Raw genomic sequence first — 20801 nt, 5'->3', positions numbered from 1 at the left:
AGAACTCATTAAAAAAAAGACCAAAAGCTTGGGCTTTGTAAAAATTGAAAAGCTTTTGTTCAGTGGAAGACATCATAAACAAAGTCATAATGCAAACAGACTGAGAAGAAACATTTGCAACACAAATTGTTGCAACATAAATTGACTTAAGTCTCTAATATACAAAGACTTCTTACAAATTGATTAAAAAAAAAAAAAAAAGACAACCCAATAGGCAAAAAATGGACAATGGACATAAACAGTTCACAGAAAAAGAAGTGCAACATAAATTGGCTTAAGTCCCTAATATACAAAGACTGCTTACAAATTGATTAAAAGGAAAAAAAAGAAAACCCAATAGGCGAAAAGTGGACGATGGACATAAACAGTGTCCAGGAAAGGAAGTGCAGATCGTGCAGTGACAAATGGAAAGGTCCTGCCCCACGCTAATAGGGAAACGCAATTAGGAATTTCATCACTGATCCTTTTTAGAACTTTGGACTTAGGACTTTGGAAATTGAGTCCAGACATAGGGATTTCACTTGGAAGGAAGGAGAAACAAACACTTTCTTCTCATTGATGCCAAAATGGGATGATGGGCGTGAGAAGAGTTGCAAGTGTGGATCTCGGTCCTGCTTCCATTGTTGTGGGTTGAGCCTCATACGTTTGGGTTGACCAGAAACATGTCGCCAGTGTAGAAATGCAGACCATGCAGAAGTGCACAAGGAGGTGGGCCCAATACTCAGGGGGACCAGCCACGCCCCCGTGAAACCGCCAGAGTGCAAGGACAAAGGCACATGATGAAAAGCGTAGTAGGAACATGTACCGATGTTCTGGAAAACGAGTTTGCTGGTGGCCCGCAGGAGCATGTCTGGGGAGCTAGGCTGAGGAAGCCACACCTCTTGGGAGTTTCCCTGGCAGAAGTGGATCGTGGCCTTGGCATATGACAAGGGCCTCTTGATTTTTTTAATTTCGTCTAGAAAGTTGAGGCCCACACCTGGGTGAAAAGAAGGAGGCTCATTGCAAACCTTTTCCTCAGTAGCGTTATTCTCTTGGGGCCGTTGACCCTTGGGTAAGGAATTATCTATAAAAGATAACTTGTTTGCAGATGAATAGTAAAATTCCAAGTAGATTTATGTACATTCAAGTAGTCATATTTTTACAGTGGCCTCATCCAAAAATAATTTGGATGGCCGTTTTTATGGTAAAATTTAGACCAGCGGGGTTATAAATAACTTACGAATAAATAATTGCAGTTCATAAATACCTCGAGCTGTGCTCTCCCCACTCAGGTTTCCATAGTTTCCACACTGGGCCAGGACGCCCATGACAGGTGTTGCCTCTGTTTGCAGTTGTAGTTCCTTATTCCATCTGTCCGGTACTTAAAGAGGCTTCATAAACACCAAGGGGAAACTTGAAAATTGGAAAGCACAGAGGCCAGGTGCTCAGAATGTGTTCTCTGGGAAGAAAGTGAGCCTTTCTGATTATTGATGTTCTTTTAATGTGAATTAGGGCAGGCTAAGGTTGTTCCTTCTTTTTCATTGGAAAAAAAAGCACTTTTGAACATTTTCTTATGGAACAAGGTCTGGTACAAAGCCGTCTTTAAAGTCTGTTTTGCCTTGATTTCCGTGGGGGCACTGCATTGAGTCCCATTCACATTGTGGCTGGCTGGGCAGATTTTCCAGGTGCCCATTTCGGCATTCTGTTATCGTCTCTCCCAGAACATTCTCTGAGGCCAGGTTACCCCATCACCATTGATACTGCAGCGATATGTGTGGAGAAAAGCCAGAGCGAAGGGGGGAAGTCGTGATGAAGGACAGCGGAACACCAGTTGAGCCCAACAAAAGAAGCCGGCTTCTCTATCTCGCATGTCTGGCAGAGAACCGAGAGAGAGGTTCTTTGAGTCAGTTTTATCTTGAATGCTCTGAGTCGAAAGGGACCCTCGGGGGTGTGCTGTCCTGCCCCCTCCCTGCTTTAGGAGGGAGGATAAGGCCCTTCAGAGGTTCTGCTGAAATCCAAAACTCTGATTCCCATCAGGCTGTGTTTCCAAGCTCTCCACCGCATTCTTTCTCAACATACACTCCGGCGCCCGTGGAAACAGCAGATTTGACGTGATTTTCATGGTAACCTCATAATTAGCCTAATTAATGAAGTCACCTAAATACTAGACAGTTGGCTTGTTTTTCAGAGAATGCCATCTTAGGAAGCATAAAAACCGAGCCCATATTATTTTTTTTTAGTTAACTAGCTTCTTTTAGTTGAAGAAGTAACACATGTACATGGTAAACAACATTTTTGAACAGTACTAAAAGGCATGAAATGAATTTTCCGTCTCGTAGTAATTCCCCTCCCCAGAGACAACTGTGGAATTTTGTACATCTCTGGTAACAGTTATGTTTGTGTTTAACACATATGTATGACATATACATACATATGTGCACATATGGTGTGTATACACATGCCTATAACAGCATGTAACGTATATACATGCATATGGGCATGTGTGATATGTGTATACATGCCTATAACATGTACATGCATTTGTGCATGTGTGGTGTGTATACACGTCTATACATCATATAACGTGTACATGCATGTGTGTGCACATGCATATAACATCATATAGCATATGTTCGTGCATTGTGTGTGTACACACATGCATATAACATACACATATAAATGGAGTGTGTTTGCTCACATGTCTGCACACGTTTTGTGGTACACAAATTAAGCCTCTAGATACCTGATTCCACACCTTGCTTTTTCGATTTGCCGGTAGCTCTTGAGTGTTACTTCATACCCATACATGTAGACCAGCCCCATGCTTTGTAATAATTGTATATTATGCCATTACACATTTAACCAACCCCCTGTGGGTGGCTATCTTCTGTCTTTGCTATTACAAAACAGTGTGCCGCTGAGCATCCTTGTTCTCACCTCTTTGCCACACATGCAAGGATGTATTAGGATATCCTAGAATTAGAATCCTTAGGTTGATAAGATGAGCATCTTGTTCTGATAGACTTGCCAGAGGTTGCACCAGTTTGTACAGCCACCTGGCCTCCACGGCGTGATGGTCCAGAATTATTTTCAAATGTACAGTCTGCTTTGCCATTTCTTTGCAGGATGTGTGCTGGAATTTCCAGCCTTCCTAAGTGAGTCTTTAGAAGTCCTTTGTCTGAACGACAATCACCTGGACGGAGTCCCTCCCACGGTTTGCCTACTGAAGAGCTTATCAGAACTCTACTTGGGAAAGTAAGTACACAGCAACAGCAGCCGCACTGGCCCTTGCGGCCCAGGGAGGCAGAATGCCCTCCTGTAAACCATCTGAAGACGTAGAAGCCAGGGAGAAAGGAGCCATCTATTTACAGGAGGCAGCAGTGGGATTTTCAGAACCGGGCTTAGTCCAGGGGTGGGGGCAGTAGCGGGGCAGATGGGTAGCGATGCGATGATGTGTGCTTTGCTCCTTTGCTCAGTTATGATGAGAAGTGCTCCTTCATTCATCCTCTCATTACTGGGTACCTACTGCCAGGCCCTGCTGGGGAGTTCAGACAGTGTGCAAAACTTGATGAAAATATAAAATAATTTGGCACTGAAAAGATCAGGTGGTTGTCCTTCCACCAAAGGAGGGGGAAACTTTAATGATGGCAGCTGTCCGTTTTCAGGTCACGTTGCCTTTTCAAGAAGAGGTAGTGATAATCTTTATGGTAGTATAATTAATAGAAGAGACAGGAAAGTTGGGGGAGGGGACTCAGTTCTAAGCCATGAGAATTTGCAGAAGACAGAGCTGCCATTTTTACCACTGACTTTCCAGGGAGAATAGCTTTGTAATTAGTATTTAAATGGAATGCTCGAAATCAGGGCCCAAGACATTGGGCTTGGGGTGCAGGCTGTCGGTGGCCCCTGCAGGCCCCAGAGGCTGACCAGTGTGTGTGTGTTCTCCCATGGTGTGTATGTGCCCTCAGCAATCCTGGCCTCCGGGAGCTGCCTCCTGAGCTGGGGCAGCTGGGCAACCTGTGGCAGTTGGACACTGAAGACCTGAACATCAGCAACGTGCCCGCAGAGATCAGAAAAGAAGGTAGGAGTTCCTTGGCGTCACTTCTTGGAAAGACGACTCAAGTCCAGTTATTAATAGCCTGGAGTGGAAACAGCTGGGTGACCTGAGGATCCCAGCTCTGGCTCCCATGTTTGGGAAGATGTTGTAAAATTATCCAGAAAGCAATAGATGCTGAGGACCACTGTATTGCAATTGACCATGTGATCAAACTATCTTTGACCCTGTAGGCAGTAAGGATGTTGTCGTTAGGTCCTTGACTTTTAGACTTCACTTTTGGGGGGATTGGTATTGTATCTTCCCACCATCAGACCCAATAGTCCTCTCAACTCACCCCCTTAGAACACATAGAAAGTGTTCCTTCAAGACACAATTTTGTTTCCCAAGAGATGTGAGCATGTTCCTATCTATGGGGCAGCAGCAGCATCTACTTTTCCCCTCTGTGATTCTGCATAGGCCCCAAAGCAATGTTGTCTTACCTGCGTGCTCAGCTGCGGAGAGCAGAGAAGTGCAAGCTGATGAAGATGATCATCGTGGGTCCTCCTCGCCAGGGCAAGTCCACCCTCCTGGAGATCTTGCAGACGGGGAGGGCCCCCCAGGTGATGCACAGCGAGGCCACCATCAGGACCACCAAGTGGGAGCTCCAGAGGCCGGCTGGTTCAAAAGCCAAGGTCAAGGATGGTTGGCATGCAGAGTCCCCTGGGTGGGAGGGAACTTCCCTGGGCCCCTTGTCCCTCCTCTCCAGAGAGCCCAGGATTTTCTCAGCCTGGTGTCTGACGCCCTGGGTATTTGCAGGGGCCATTGTGTACTGTTGCAAACCAGTTATTCCTGCCAAGGGCAGTGAATAATTTCTTAACGTGACCTTGTGGGTTTTCTGTTATAGCTAATTTGAGGCTCCAAGACAGTGGTTCTTAACCTGGGCTGTCTGTTAGATTTCTCTTTTTTTTTTTTTTTTTTTGAGGAAGATCAGCCCTGAGCTAATATCCACACTAATCCTCCTCTTTTTGCTGAGGAAGACCAGCTCTGAGCTAACATCTATTGCCAATCCTCCTCCTTTCCCCCACCCAAAGCACCAGTAGATGGTTGTATGTCATAGTTGCACATCCTTCTAATTGCTGTATGTGGGACGTGGCCTCAGCATGGCCGAAGAAGCAGTGCGTCGGTGCACGCTTGGGATCCGAACCCGGGCCGCCGGTAGCGGAGCGTGCACACTTAACCGCTAAGCCATGAGGCCGGCCCTGTTAGATTTCTTTGATGAGCTTTTAAGGACAGCAGTGCCCAGTCCTCACCACCCCTGGCCCAAAGACTGCAATTCAAATGGTCTGGTATAGGGACCCTCCCCAGGGCTAAGAACAAACTTAGGCAGTGAGACACACCAGCACCTTCCCAGAACGGGAAGGCTGAGAAAGCACCCCTTGAGTGAATGCACTGCCCTCCTTGACACCTGCTTTCACCCCAAGTTCTGAAAATTCTAGTTTTTAAGCCCTATTTAAAATGAATCCTTCAGTGATTCTGTTAATCATCCTGTTTTCCATTCGGTATGAGGTAAATGAAAACGAAAATTGTCTTGCATTTAAATCAGAGAAAAGAGTCTGTGGAATACTGGTGGGATGGAACATAGCACAGGGCCATTAGCTATTTCTCCCAGAGCAAGGAACCAACACACGCCAATAATGCCTCCCTCACCTGTTGCTGTATTCGTGGTTGCACGGAGCCACACAGGGATCCAGGTGCAAGGAGGCTGTTTGTAGAAAACCAGGGACCCTTGGGGCCAGAGGCTGCGTGATTTTCCCCACAGCCAGCTACAAATGAGTTTTGCTGCAGAGTCTTTCACACAAAATCACTTTCTAAGTCAGAGAAATCCAGGTCAAGTCCTTAGGCATTTAAATTGAATGTGTGTTTTAACAGGGCCTCAGAAACTGGTCCTCTGAAGAACAGAGTCCTGCCCATTAGGGCTAGAACAGTCAAGTAATCAATACCAGCCCCCCTCAACACCCCAGCAGTGAACCCAGCTAACTTGTGTCCGAAGGTTCTCTAAAGTAACCAGAATCTCTGGCTTCTCCTGCTTTTTTAAGCAATTATTCAATGTCACTTCCTTCCTGCTGTTCTTTAGCAAATGGTTGTCGGAAGCCTAAGGGGTGAAATACTATTTCCATTTTTCCCATCCTTCAGTGCCCCCCCTCTCCCCCGGCTTTCTTTCTGCCGTCATTAACGTTTCCCACTCTTGGTGGAAGGACAACCACCTGATGTTTCCAGCGCCGAGCCCATAACTCTCTCTGTGGCTGGGCCTTCAGCCAGTTGAGAACAGCTGTCCGTTTTCATCTCCGTACAAAAGCCAGTCAGCACGCTGTGCTTGGAAGCCAGACAGCAGCATGGTGGAAACCAGTCTTTGCTACAGAGAAGTGCAGGCTTAGCTGCTCGGGCCAGACTCTGACCTCATAGAACGATAGAGAAACCACCGTTTAGACAGCCTTTCCCAGCAGCCCAACAGCTAATCTTTTGTTTGATTCCCACGTCAGGGCAGTTTCCCATCATCCTTGGTGGGCGCCGCCCTCTGACCTCCTCGAGTTCGGAGGCCGTCTCCTTGCCCTCGCCCTCGCACAGATGGAGGTTAAGCCTTGGTGTGAGCGCTGACGTCAGCGCCCGGGCTTCCTCCCGCAGGATGTCTCCCAACCGTCGGCAGCCGAGCCGGAGGCAGGACAATGCCCTCCAATGTTCCGCAGACACAGAGGGACACAAATGCCCTGGCCTGGGGAACCAGCGTCCAGGGCCTGCCCCCTGCTCCGTTGACAGTAGAGGGAAGCCCCCAGAGGTCCACCTCCGCACACTGGGCCCCTTCCCTTGCTCGGATTACTCATTCCTGAGACAAACAGGGCAGGCAAAGCTTTTCCACCTTCGTGCCTTCCTCAGGCCCTCAAGTACAGCATTCAGAGGGATCAGTATTTCAATTTGATTGACAAACCTTGGTATCTAAAACGCCTCCTTGTCACTGCCTTGTCGCTCAAGTAGGTTGAGTCTGTGGAGTTCAATGTCTGGGACATCGGCGGGCCTGCCAGCATGGCCACCGTCAACCAGTGCTTCTTCACGGACAAGGCCCTGTACGTGGTGGTCTGGAACCTGGCGCTGGGAGAGGAGGCCGTCGCCAACCTCCAGTTCTGGCTGCTCAACATCGAGGTGAGGAGACGCCTGCCCCAGAGCATCACAGGGGTCTGGCCGCTTCTCTGATGCATCCCCCTTATATTGAGAAAAGAAGAAATTGTTAGGTAGAAACACTTTGCGTTTTGGCAGGCTTTCACGAGGGCGCCCGAATCATAGGTCACAGTGAAGCACTTAAAACCCTCCTCGGCCAAATGGTTGGTGGTGCACTTGTAATTTTCTTCTACTTTAAATTTAAGAGCCCCCCACTCTTGGGCCCCAAAGGGAACAGGGCTCCCCTCTCAAGTGTAAAGGTGATGTGGACGTGAATGCAGGCCACTGCCCCAGGCAGCTGACGCCCTGTCTGAAGGGATCAGAAATGCAGCCCCCCTGGGAGGAGTCATGGGGCGCCTCACAGCCCTCAGTGTCATTACAGGCCCTCGAGGTTTAGAGAGAGAGGAGTGTGGGGCACTGGCTGGGTGACAAGCTGAGCGAGGGCCACGGCATCCAGGGTCGCACACCCACGCCTCGGGAGCTGTTTCCTGTCCCTTGTTCTAGTGAAGGGAGCTGGCACTCAGCCACGGGGTTCTCTCTCGCAGGCCAAGGCCCCAAATGCCGTGGTGCTGGTGGTCGGAACACACCTGGACTTGATTGAAACCAAATTCCGCGTGGAGAGAATTGCGACACTGCGGGCCTACGTGCTGGCGCTCTGCCGCTCGCCCTCCGGGTCCAGGGCCACAGGCTTCCCGGACATCACTTTCAAACACCTACAGTGAGTGTCCCACGGCTTCCCGCTTGCTCCTACGTCCTGCGTGGCTGTGGCTGCCAGTCCCTCACTTCTTCATTTTCCCAGGGATGCCTGGGATTTGCCCGCAGAGGGCTCCTGAGGCCTCTTCTAGGGCAAAGGGTAGCAGCTCAGCCCCCAGAGCTGACCTGGCCCTGGGGAGGGTGAGGAGCTTCTAGAGGCCTGGCAGGGCAGGGCCTGGAGACATTCTCTCTGTGCAGTCTTTCTGGGTCCACCTACCACCCCCGTGGCCAGTGCTGAGCGTGCACTGCCCCCATGAGACCAGGAGGTGTAAACTCTTGCACCACCCATTACATCTGTTGATCACTGGTCAAGAACAGACCCCAGGTGTGGTCCTGGTCCTTACGTTGGATCTGAGTGGTCCAGAAGGAGCTGGGAGGGAGGAGGGTCCCGCAGAGTGGGGGTCAGGATGTGTCAGTGCTCATGGGACCAGCTCCCTGGGCTTATTGCTTGTGCCACCTCCTGTCCTTGGACTCTCACGACAGCCCTGTGGATTATGGGGATTGTTGTACCCACTTTGCAGATGATGAAACTGAGGCTCAGTGAGTTAAGTAAGCATTCTCTGTGGGAATAAAGTGTGCGTTGCTGCAGCTGCACTGGTGGCTCTTGGGTTTCCTCACTCTGGGTGGAGTGCAAGTGATGGTGCACAAGGTCAGCCTGCAGACACATCCGCCTGGCTCAGAATGCAGGATGAGGCTTTCAGGAATTCCTCCTGTGCCCTTGAGAATGCCCCCTGGGGTCTGTGTTAGTAGGGACGCTGGCTCTGGGTCAGAGACCTGGGTCCAACCCCAGTCTGCTCCTTTCCACTGTGTCCGTGGGGGTCACCTTCTACCTGCGTGCCACACTTTCCTCCTCTGTAAAATGGGCACATTGGGAAGACAGCCTAAAGCGACATATGGTGGGGCTCCCAGCACAGTGCTTTGCACTAAGTAAGGCCTCAGTAAGTCTCTCGGTGTCTGTCTTTCATGAGCTCTCTCGACTTGCCAGTGTTTGGGATGAAACACTTGGGAAAACAGAGATGCTACAGTGCTTATCAGAGAGGGGAGGTGTGACGAGTATGCACGGTTCTTTGCACTCACAGCGAGCTTTCCTGTAAGAGCCTGGAAGGTCAGGAAGGGCTGCGACAGCTGATCTTCCACGTCACGTGCAGCATGAAGGACGTGGGCAGCACCATCGGCTGCCAGCGACTCGCCGGGAGGCTGGTGGGTTCCTCACTCATCCAGTGGAAACCAGGGGGCCTGCTTCCCATTTGGGGGGGAATCCGCACTTCCCTCTCTCTCTACTGTAAAGCGTATGCTGTGTCGTCAGGCTCAGTGGTCCCAGTGTGAGCAGTTTCTTGGGGAAAGAGATGGGGCAGCGATAGGAAACAACATTCCACCTTCTCGGGCCTCAGGAGGGACGGCAGGCGGGGCTGGGCTGGCCAGTGCCTTGGGACCTGAGGGGCCCAGCCTTGCCCACCTGTCCCCCAGATCCCCAGGAGCTACCTGAGCCTACAGGAGGCTGTGCTGGCAGAGCAGCAGCGTCGCAGTCTGAGCGACGACGTGCAGTACCTGACGGACAGGCAGCTGGAGCAGCTGGTGGAGCAGACACCGGGCAACGACATCAAAGACTACGAGGACCTGCAGGCCGGTGGGTGGGCGGGAGGGTGGGCGGGCGGAGGGGCCCAGCTGGGCACCAGGAGGCACAGGGATGGGACCCCCAGAAAGGGGACTGAAATTTTCACCACTGTGCCTGTCTGCAAGTGACCACAAAAGCACTGCGGGTATTGATTTTGGGTTCACAAGTGAATTTTAACCAGTAGGTGCATTTGCAAAGGTGGAATCTGTGAATAATGGAGATGGATCCACTGTAGCTCCCCAGCTGGCCGTCAGATCAGCACGTTGGCAGGAGTTACGAGGTGCTGCTAGAGAACCCGTGAGGGGCAGCCCACCCAGCTGAAGGGCCCCGCGTGTTGGGAGTGTTGGTTGCTTCCTAGGAAGAATGTGTGACCCGGCCACCTTGGCAGCAGATCACCCCAGGGTCCCTTTTGGCCTTTGTCTGATGCTGTCCCTCCTCCCCTTCCCTGGGCAGCCATCAGCTTCCTCATAGAAACCGGCACCCTGCTCCACTTCCCGGACACCAGCCACGGCCTGAGGAACCTCTACTTCCTCGACCCCATTTGGTTGTCCGAATGTCTGCAGAGGATCTTCAACATCAAGGGCTCCCGGTCGGTGGCCAAGAACGGGGTGATCCGGGCGGAGGACCTCAGGATGCTGCTGGTGGGGACTGGCTTCACGCAGCAGACAGAAGAGCAGTACTTCCAGTTCCTGGCCAAGTTTGAGATCGCCCTGCCCGTCGCCAACGACAGGTGAGGCCACAGACCGAGCTGTGCAGGCTGCTCCCTGGAGGACAGAGTTGGGGCTGGGTCTGCTAGGGGCTTGAACAAGATTTCCAGGGACGGGCCATAGCGTGGACCTGCCTGCCTGGGATGGGGCAGCAGAGGGTGGGCTCGGCTGGCCCCCCAGCTGGCTGTTCCTTCCTGGGCCAGGGGTGTCTCTTTTCAGGGAGTTCAAAGAAATGCATTTATTGAAAAGGTGTAGGAAAATGTGCAAGGATGGCCTTAAAAATAACTTTGGGGGTTCACATTTTAGGGGGTTGATTGATCGATTATTTGGTGAATAAAAATGGAGTCAGTGACGAGGATGTGCATGCTAATTACAAAGCATGGCTTCAGATACAGGGAGGGCAGGGGCTGGGGGGCGTGGGTCCTATCTAGTGATGCTCTGACCAAAACCATCTTGGTCCTCAGGGCCTCCTTGCCCCAATTTCAGTTTCAGCCACTTCCTGGGTCTGATGCTGATGTTGGCCATGAGGCAGCAGCCAGGATCCCAAATCCACAGACCTTTTCCATGCACCTACCATACATGTCACCTCCCTGCCCCCCAACCCCAGAGCTCTGGGGGGATGCCCCCTGGAGACTCCTGGGAAGCTGGCCTGGACACTGTGCGGCCAGCCCAGAGATTCTGTTGGCATAGACTGGGCCTCCTGGGAGCCAGCCCTGGGTCCCCTTTGCCTGAGCCCCCCTGCAATCATTTCCACTTGGCCTTATAGCTATGGGGGTGGGGGATTCACTCCTTCTTGCTGCTGCAGCCTCATGGGGCCTGTAAGTCCCAAAAGGAGAAACCCCAAAGAGGAATTCAAGATCCTCATGATCCCTCATACCACGGCCCAGGGGTGTCCTTGACTTTGGTCCATGAAAAAGTCCAAGATGAGGCAGCCTGTGAATTTACAACATGGCTGAGATCTGACCGTTTTCTGGTGATCTTATCAACAGGTTAGAGGAATGAGAAGACATTAGCACTCAGTCAAAGCATGTCAGTTATACATATATATATATGTCTGGTTAAACAATAAAATCAGCCAGACCGTTGCCAAGTCCTCGTGGAAGCTTATAGTGCAGTGGCTTAGAACGTGGAGCCAGAATGCCTGAGTGTGAGTCCCAACTATTTTTCTTTTCTCATCTGTAAAATGGGAATAATACTATCACCTACTAGAATTATAGCTGTGAAGATTCAATTCATGTAAAGCATTGCACCTGAGAGCTCCATCAACATCAGCTGTTATCAGTACTGTTATTGTTACTCCTTTGTGCTAAGTGCTCACAGCCAGTGGTGTCTGGTTCCGTATAAAGTCATGAATGTCTGAGCATTTTCCGTCTTAGCATAGGTATAATGGTTCCCTCGTGCCCTAGGCAAGTTCCAGCTCCTTGCACTGTAAGCTTTTATATGGTCAACAACAACACTACTGACTGTCTCTAAACCAGTGGAAACTAACACATGTGCAGCTCCTTTTAGAGCATGGATTTCAACCTGCCATCCGCAAACTCCTCCGGTCCATGGAAAACCTTCAGGAATGTTTGAACTTCCTGGAGGCGTACATGCTCTTGAGCATCTGTGCATCTTTCGGGCGGAGACTCCTTAGCTCTCAGCACTCTGGGAAGGGCTCTTGCCCTGGTCTGAGGCAGTCTCGGGGGCGTAGCCTGAGCCACCTTCCCAGTGCATGCCCCACCCAGGCTTTCATGGCTTTATGTTCAACAGACACATGAAGAATTCACCTCTTCATTCCCCTCTTGCTGACTCTCTGGTCATCCCCTAAGACAGGATTTTCCAACTAGTAATTGCTCTCAAGCAGGTGCCAGCGGTCTCGCCAGGGGCTCCGCTCACCTTGAGAAGGGCTTTCCTTATTTGCCGTGCTGGCCTCTAAGTCATCTCTGCCTTCAGAAATACTGAGCACCTGCTGGGGCCCCTGGGTGCAGAGGGTGCTCCCTCCCCTCACGCAGTGCACACCTACAAGGAGAGGAAAAAGCAGGAAGCTGCAGGGCACGGCCTGTGTAAGCGGGTTCCGAGAGATCCAAGCTAAGTGTGATGCGGGTGGAAGATGCAGACTAAATCCTACTAGGCTCTGACCAGGGCCTCCTGTTTTGAGTAGGGACGCAACAGATAGACAAGCCAGGGCTTTTCAGAACATGAAGGAATAAATCGGGGTGCTCTGCTGGAGAGGGCCCGGGAGTGGAGAGAGAGGCAGTGTAGCCAGGGTGATTGAGAAGGTCCTTCACCAAGATCTGAAACAGCTGAGAAGGACCTAAAACTTCACCACCTGCGCCCTGTGGGCCTCACCGCACAGCCCCTGTGCATCCTTCCCCAACCCCGCGAGGTGGGTATCCTTTCTCTTCCTGTGTCAGGAAGGGGAATCTCAACAAGGTGAAGCCACGTGCTGAGGACACAGAGCCAGGATTGACGCCTGTGCAGGTGGCCCACGAGACTGTCGTTGAATTTTCCTTCTAAAATATTTTCAGCGTTCTCATCCAGAAAGTTCTAAAGGCATTTTACTGGACCTAAACTGATATATTTTAAGAGGATTAGGAGTACTGAAACAAAGCTTTTGTTAAGAAAAGGGCACACCCAAGGCTTCGCTGACGGCCGCCTGTGCCTGCCCTCTGGCTCCACAGTGCACAGAAGATGCTGGTTTTCAGGCACACTCTTGGAGGGACCTCCCCGGTTTCAGCTGTTTTCAAATGACCACAGTCAAGAACGGCTCACTGACACGGTGATTCAGCACTTTTATAATGAGCAAGAGGGCTCTCGTAAAACATCCCTCTTTTGTACAAACAGCCTCGTTCTAACTTTTAAGGTGATTGTATTGTCTCAACTGGCCAAGAGGAATAAATAGCTTCGAAGGCCAAAAACGTTACTCTGACCCCAATATCTCCATTGTCCTTGGAACTGTGCAGCTGTATTTGATTTCCCTTCCCCATCCAAAGTTAATTTTAAGCGATTCCTCAATCACAAGCCAGTTTACAGAAAATCAACTGCGATTTGCTATGTCTGACATGTTTATGACCACAAATGTTTTCATGTCTTCCGTTAACATCATCCTAGTCTCTATCTTAGAGACCTTGATAAATAGGTTCACTGTGCTCATCTTCATTTTCTCTTGGAGCATTTATTCTCATCATATAAACGACCCTTTCTTTCTAAAAATACAATTCCAAAGGCCCCGGGAGGAAGGCGCCCAGGCAGCCTGGGCTGTCTCAGCAGAGCCTGCCCCGGGCCAGGCTGGCTGCGGGGGTCAGGGCCCTGCCGCAAAGCTCAGGCCACACGGTTCACCGGTCCCCTTTGATGTGTTTCAGCTATCTCCTGCCACATCTCCTTCCATCCAAACCTGGCCTGGACACCCATGGCATGCGGCACCCCACCGCCAACACCATTCAGAGGGTATTTAAGATGAGCTTCGTTCCTGTTGGCTTCTGGCAAAGGTTTATAGCACGGATGCTGATCAGCTTGGCAGAGATGGACCTCCAGGTAGCTGCAGTTTCTGCACAGGGGGGATGCATGCGAGGTAGCTGCAGCTGTGCCCTTGGGGAAGGGACATACCCTTTCCTGGAGGGGCCTGACTGAAGACCCCTCTCCTGCAGCAAAGCTGCTGACAGGACCAGGAGGCAAGCGCAGACTGGCGGCCTTTTCTTCTCTACGCCCGCGGACCCATTTGAACCATTCTGTGAATACCAAATTAGTGCCCAGCTGGCTTATATAGAATACTCCCTTTCAGAGCATTAGTTCTAAGCTAACCCACATCAAAATGCTTGGGAGGGCTTGTTAGAACATAGGTGGCTGGGCCCCACTCAGAGGTTCTGATTGAGTGGGTGTGGACTAGGACCCAAGAATCTGCATATCTAACCACTGCCCCCAGGTGATGCTGCTGGTCCAGGGACCACACTTGGAGAACCACAGCTTTAGAACCATGGTTTTGCCACTCAGGCTGTGTACTAGACTCACACGGGGAGCTTCTAATAGACATGGACCAGACCCCAGACCACTGAAATCAGAATTTTGGGGTATAACACCCAGGTATCAGTTTTTTTTAAAGCTCCCAGGTGATTCCACTGTCCATTCAACCTTGAGAACACCCAGCATAGCACTTTAATTTGGTCTGCAAGCAATGAAGACCTAACCCAAGGAGTTATTTTCTGTGAGTTCGCCTGGGGTTGTTGCAAGTCGTCCCAGCTGTCCGTCAACGTTAATTTCAGGCAAGACAATAATATGGAAGTCCTACTTGTCTGGAGTGGTGGTTCTCAAAGTGGGGTTCCTGTACCAGCAGAATCAGCCTCACCTGGGAACTGGTTAGAAATGCAAATTCTCAGCCCGCCCCAGACCTGCTGCATCAGAAACTCCAGGATAGAGCCCAGCACTCCGTTTTTCACAAGCCTTCCAGGGCATTCTGACCCCATCTATGGTATGAGAAACCCTGGCATAAACCTGGTCTGTTGAATAATTGACATTAAACTCAGTATGAGTTTACTTTTGCCACATTCTAATTAAAAGGCCCTGATGGAATTACAGCTTCTTGGCTAAATAAAGATATTCTTTGATCTTCCTGTTTTACTGAAATGTTAAAAAAATTAATGCAAAGGTTGAAAATCGTAACTGCCTCAACCCATATTAGCCGGGAGGGAGACTTGTTTGTAATGCCAGGAGGGTGTGCTGATGGAAGGAGTGGGTGCAGGAGCTGACTGTCCTCCGGTTCCCACTCGGTCACTCTGCCCTCCCTCTGAACTCTTCCTCCCGCCACGTTCTAAGTGGGAGGTCACTGAGCACCAGCATCAGCATCGTGTGAGGCCTGAGCTCCCAAGTGGGCTTGGAGGTGGGGGCGGGGGGGGGGCAGCTGTGTGGAGGCAGGCTCCCTTCTGGGCAGCATCCCTACCTCAAAATTGGGAAAGAAGTCCTATGGAAATTCAGATGAGGAAAAGGCGTTCAGTCTCAGGAGTAATCAAAGGCATGCAAATTCAAGCATCAATGAGATGCCACTGTTCACCTATCAAATGAGCACAGAGTTAAGCCATAATAGCCAGCCCCAGAATCACAAACCGGTCACAACTGTGGTCAGCATATATACAGTCTAATCATTTCTAAAGCGATTCCTCAGTACGTATCCAGAGCCTGAAAACGTTCAGACCCTTTGACCCAATAATCCTACTGCTAAAAATCTAAACTAAGGAAGTCATTTGAAATCAGAGAAAGCTTTGTGCTTTTCATGTTCATCTGGCTTATTTGAGGGAGCAAAAGATTGGAACCAACCTAAACGTCCAAAGAAGGGAATGATTCAGGAAGTTACTATACTTAATAAAATATTGAGCTTTAGAAAAATGAACTTTATATGAGTTTTTAATGGCATAATAAAAGTGATTTATAAAAGTATACAAAATTAGAAATACAAATTTACAAAATACGGCCTCAGCTGTTTTATAAATATATATGTAGATAGAAAAAAATCCTAAAATAAAATAGACCAAACTTTTCATGGTCTCTCTGCTTGGTGTTAAGTTGGTATTTTGTTTTCTCTCTTACATTTTTCAGTATTTTCCACATTTTCTAACCTAAATTTTTGTTTGTAAAATCGGGGAAGGAGAAGATTTGAAGCAGAAAAGCCTATTTTCAGTCGTTTGGGAAAAACGTGTTCCCAGAGCCTCCTGGAGACCCCTTCAGATAATGTAGCGTTTAATTTGGCAGCAGGATGAGCGGGGTGGGGAGGCTGGGAAAACGGTGCTCATTTATCACGATGTGGCCTCTTCAGAGCTCTGCCCAGGGCCACTGAGGAGCCTGGAATACTCAAGCAGGGTCTTTTCTGTCTTTTAGCTTTTTGAAAACAAGAAGAATACTAAAAGCAGGCACAGGAGAGTCACCATTTACAGTTTTACAGGAAACCAGAGAAATCGCTGCAGCACATTCAGAGTGAAAAGAAATCAGACCATCTATTGGCAGGAAGGGCTCCTGGTCACTTTTGACGGGGGCTACCTCAGGTAGGAACATGCGGGAGCCCGCCTGACTGGGTCACCGTTGTGCTGTGGAAACAGCCCCCGTGGCAGCCTCCACCGGGAGACTGTCCACTTGGTGCCAGAGTTCTGCTCCCGAGAGCAGCTCGCTGCAAATGGGAGACCCCCCCTTGCACATGTCCCAGAGGTTCCTCATCTCCTCGCCCCTGCTCCTCTCCCCTTGCACGACTGGAAAGGCGAGGGAGGGTGTGGTGACCACAGCCCAGGACTTGAGGGAGGTGGGCGGCCACTGAGCTCAGAGGTGAGGCTCCGGCACCCCTGTGGTCATTAGGTGGGACCTACAGGGGCCTTGCAGCCATCCAGCCCCACCCCCTTGTCCTAAGAGATGATGCCCCAGCTGACACCACTGGTTTCCCCAGCCCAGATCCCACGTGCAATGTTACAAGACACCTAACTTAGCTCCTTCTCCTATTTTCTTTATTTTTTTGAGAGAGAGACATAAAGTCAGCTCCACAGGTTTAACAAATGATTTTTAGTGAGGCTTAATAAACACACAAGGTTATTTCATATTACAGTAAGTTTCTCAGAATATTCTTCAGCTCTGTGAGAAAAGAGGTACAAAGGGGAAAGTAACTTTTTGTGAGGGCCTGATTTGGGCCACTCTTGGTGCTTTCATATAGATGTTCCCAGTTAGATCTCCCCATTGCCACTTGGCAAATGAGAACACTGTGGTTCAGGAGGGAAAGAGCTTCCCCAGGGCCTCACTTAAGGGCCAGATCCCAGCCTGAGCATCCCTTACTGCGAAGTCCTCGCTGTGTCCACTGCACCGTGTCGGGGGGCCAGCCGGGGGATGAGTCAGGGCCATGCACACAAGTACACAAATGCGGGAGACCCCTGACAGTTCTGCCGGGACAGACCCCCCAGGGGTCCCCTGGGGGTCAGGTCCTCACCCTGGAGGCAAGGAGCTCATCCCAGGGCCTTCCACAGCCAGATCACAATGGACTCCATTTTGTTTCTGGGTTGCAGTGTGGAATCCTCGGACGTGAACTGGAAAAAGAAAAAAAGCGGAGGAATAAAAATCATTTGCCAATCAGAAATGAGGGACTTCTCGGCAATGGCTTTTATCACAGACCATGTCAATTCCTTGATCGATCAGTGGTTTCCCGGTAAGAGAATGTTCTTGAACCAAGTCTTTGCTCCTGTTAATGTCTTTATAAATTAGGGTGTGGTTACTTATTTGGGGAATGGAAATCCCACTGAGATTGAGCCCAAGGAAACTAGAGGGATCCTAATGGTCCTTTGGCAGAGTCCTGACCCCTGGGGGAGTCCGGCTGTGGGCATGGTGGGGACGCTAGAGGAAAGACAGATGTGGGCCCAGACCCTGCAGGGCCTGTGCGAGCCTCGGCCTCCTGGCTGCCCACAGTGTGTGGGAAGAAAGACAACCTTGGGTACCACGCATGGTCCAAGAAGACCCTCAGCATGAGCCTCACACGGGTCTTGTTTACACAGTGAGGACACAGCTGCTAAAATCTCGGAGTACCCCACAGATGCAGATGTATCCCTTGTGCAGGGGTGGGGAGAGAAGGGAGCCACACTTGCCAAGGCCCCCATACTCCTTCCCTGCCTGCCCCCTACCCCAAATCCCAGAGGTGATTAACCACCCACGTGGCCCTTTTCAGACCCTTTGATCAGTTTCTTCATTGACAGTCCACCCAAAGAAAATACTTTTTGAAGTGAAGCTGTTGAGGTCCTCTGTTTGTTTTGCTATTGGAGTGGAGATAAACCCACAGGGTGTCCTGCAGTGGGGGAGGCCTTCTGGGGCCAAACGGGGCAGCCTCTACCCGGTGCACCCTTTCAACCTCTGAGGGCTGGCGGCCAAGAGCAGAGAGCAGGTTTGGAGTCCCAGCACCGCCAATGACCTTCTAGGCCAGTCCTCTAGCCTCCCTGAGCTGGCTCCCTCACTAGCATGCCATCCCTGCGTCCCAGGAAAGCATCAAAGGAAATGCTTAAGGAGCGGTGGCAGGGCATGCTCCAGATGCATGGACACCAGGGCCTGGGGTCCTTCGGGTGTTGATGGGAAGGGTGACCTACAAGGAAAAAAGCTTAGGGTCCTAAGAGAAGGCAGTTCAGTGTGTGAGTTGTGGCAGTTGGGGGTGCTTGGCCAACCAAGGGGGGCTTCCAGGCCCATATGAATGCTCTGGGCCCTTTGTGGCTCCCTGCCAACCATTGGTCCCCCACAGCAGACACTGTTGGGGATTTGACTGGGGGCCCATTAGACAATCACCTGAGACAGGAAGGACTGGGCTGAGGGCCTGAGACAGGGCTGCCTGGAGACAGCTGTCAGGGTATGTTACTCACAGGCCTGTGGACAGCAGATGTGCTCAGAAGGTTCTAGGAGTCCACCTCCTAGCCTGCACAAAACAGGCCGTCAGCTCGCCTGAGGGTGCCTCCCAGGGCACCTGGGAGGGTGTTTCTTTTCACCTCCTTTCAGAGGCATGCAGAGAAGCTGTGTGTCCCCTGCTCAGGGGAACCCATGTAAAATGACTAGGTTTTGTCTGTTATAATTTGTACTTATTTCTCCCCCTGCACTGCTCTTCTAGAAAGGATCATAGTAATTACAAGCCTTATGTTTCTAATTTTAAGAAGGGCTCCTTACTGGTTGTGGTTCGGTCGTTGGAGCATGGCATAGCTCAGACCCAGCCCACAGCATCCTGTCGGGGCCCAGCTGTGCAGGAGGGATCCCCAACCCCGCGGCCCCTCTTCAGCCAGCCTGCTCAGGGGCTAGACCACCTGGCAGCTGTCCTGTGCATCCCTGACCCCTCCCTGCATGCCTTTCAGGATCCCGGCTCGCGCTCTCCTAAAACGAACCTGAGTGTGGCAGTCACACTTCAGCCACTCTTGGGGTCCAGGTGAGGGCAGACAGACCCCTCCTGGGAAAGGCCCACCTGGCCTGGGGTTGCGGAATGCCACTCAGGGACCCACCTGCAGCCGCCTTTGTGTGAGCTGTCTCCTGCTGTGTCCCCACTTAGCCCTGACAGCCACGGAGAGCGATGGGACCCCACTCATGGAGCAGTATGTGCCCTGCCCTGTCTGCGAGACCTCCTGGGCCCAGCACGCTGACCCGAGTGAGAAGTCGGATGGCGTTCAGTACTTCGACATGGAAGACTGTGTGCTGACGGCCATTGAGCGGGACTTCATCTCCTGCCCCAGACACCCCGACCTCCCTGTGCCTCTCCAGGAGCTGGTCCCTGAGCTGTTCATGACCGACTTCCCAGCCAGGTATGCCACAGCGCCACACTGCACGGCGGCCCACCCTCGGGTGGGGGAGCTTCTGTAGCCTCTGCTTCCCACCCAATCACGGTGACTTTAGGTTCCTGTCCCAGGCTGCCTGAAGGGACCCAGGCTTCAGCTTTTGGTTTTGAGGCCACAACAGGCCCAGCTGGGCAGAGCACTTGGAAGGTGAAGCCATTCCAGGACCCCACACTGTTTTTCCCTCACATTAGCTGGAGCTCCTTTCCACTAAGCTGGACCTCCCGTTCCATTCCTACTTTCCTACTCGCTCAAGGAATAGAAAGTGTTCAAGAAGGGGCGCTCCCAGACCTACAGCCTCATTTTCCTTTCTTGGCAAACACTGGCTCTGAACTGCTGCCCTGAGGCTGAGCATTCGGATCCCCTAAATCCGTTCGTAGAGTTGAATCTACCTATACTAATCTGAGATAATAACTGGGGAAAGAATGCTGGAGAAAAAGAAAACGTTTTGTGGTCCCATCCAGCAGGAAATGGTCACACATCCAAGTGCTTAGTAAAAGATGGAATCTTCTGTAGTCATGGAAACCAGAAGCTATGATTTGGTCTCCATGGAGACAATTTGACATTGGTAGTTACCAACTTTTTTGGAGTTGTGAAGTCTTGTTGTTTTATTATTCAAAGAATTGCTATATCTGATTTTTTTAAAGAAAATTAAACTTTTTGGGGGTAAGAATATTTATATTCTCATTTTTCCAAATTGCCCCTCCATCCCAAGAAAATAGATGTGGAGTACTCTGAGAAATTGCAGAATTGGGGTTCCAAAGCATGCTACTGGATGAGTCTATTAAATTAAGAAATTGCTTCCTGCACTGGATCATCTCCCCCCTTAGTACTCTTCAATACTCCCAGTTACCTCGTCAGTGGAAATGACAATTAAACACTGCTCTTATGCATAATGACTTCCTTTTATTTCTAGATCTTTAACATGAGGGTTATCACTTCTCCGAGACCACATGCAGAGTTTTGTATTTGTCTGAATCAGATTTCTTGGGGGGGGTGCCCAATTAGGCAGCCCCAAATTTTAGAATTTTCATTTATTTGCTAAACCTTATGTTTTATGCCCCAACTAAATCTGGGCTGTGGAATCTACTGTATGGACTTTGGATAGCCAGATTGATATCCCTGCTGGTTTGGATCTAATTACAGGCTGTAGCGTGGTTCTTAAACTAAGGTACTTGGCCAGGAGTTGAAAAGCCCAACAATCTGAACAG

At 50.5% G+C, this 20801-nt stretch overlaps 1 protein-coding gene across 2 annotated transcripts in view; it reads left to right on the top strand.

The window, feature by feature from the left end:
* LRRK1 (leucine rich repeat kinase 1) overlaps positions 1 to 20801 on the top strand; it is a 131208-nt gene that overhangs the window by 89842 nt on the left and 20565 nt on the right. For both annotated transcript variants that reach the window (XM_087428849.1, XM_087428848.1), the window contains exons 13-24: positions 3105 to 3234; positions 3945 to 4057; positions 4490 to 4704; positions 7043 to 7207; positions 7768 to 7940; positions 9055 to 9175; positions 9443 to 9602; positions 10044 to 10320; positions 13642 to 13813; positions 16145 to 16308; positions 17308 to 17447; positions 19311 to 19560. In XM_087428849.1, coding sequence (XP_087284975.1) covers positions 3105 to 3234; positions 3945 to 4057; positions 4490 to 4704; positions 7043 to 7207; positions 7768 to 7940; positions 9055 to 9175; positions 9443 to 9602; positions 10044 to 10320; positions 13642 to 13813; positions 16145 to 16308; positions 17308 to 17447; positions 19311 to 19560 — 2080 coding nt within the window. The remainder of the gene's footprint in view (positions 1 to 3104; positions 3235 to 3944; positions 4058 to 4489; positions 4705 to 7042; positions 7208 to 7767; positions 7941 to 9054; positions 9176 to 9442; positions 9603 to 10043; positions 10321 to 13641; positions 13814 to 16144; positions 16309 to 17307; positions 17448 to 19310; positions 19561 to 20801) is intronic.

The sequence above is a fragment of the Ceratotherium simum genome, chromosome 3 (genome assembly GCF_057802395.1).
Source record: "Ceratotherium simum simum isolate JZ-2026a chromosome 3, ASM5780239v1, whole genome shotgun sequence".
NCBI classification, from domain to species: domain Eukaryota; kingdom Metazoa; phylum Chordata; class Mammalia; order Perissodactyla; family Rhinocerotidae; genus Ceratotherium; species Ceratotherium simum.
This window is presented reverse-complemented; position numbering and strand designations above follow the sequence as displayed.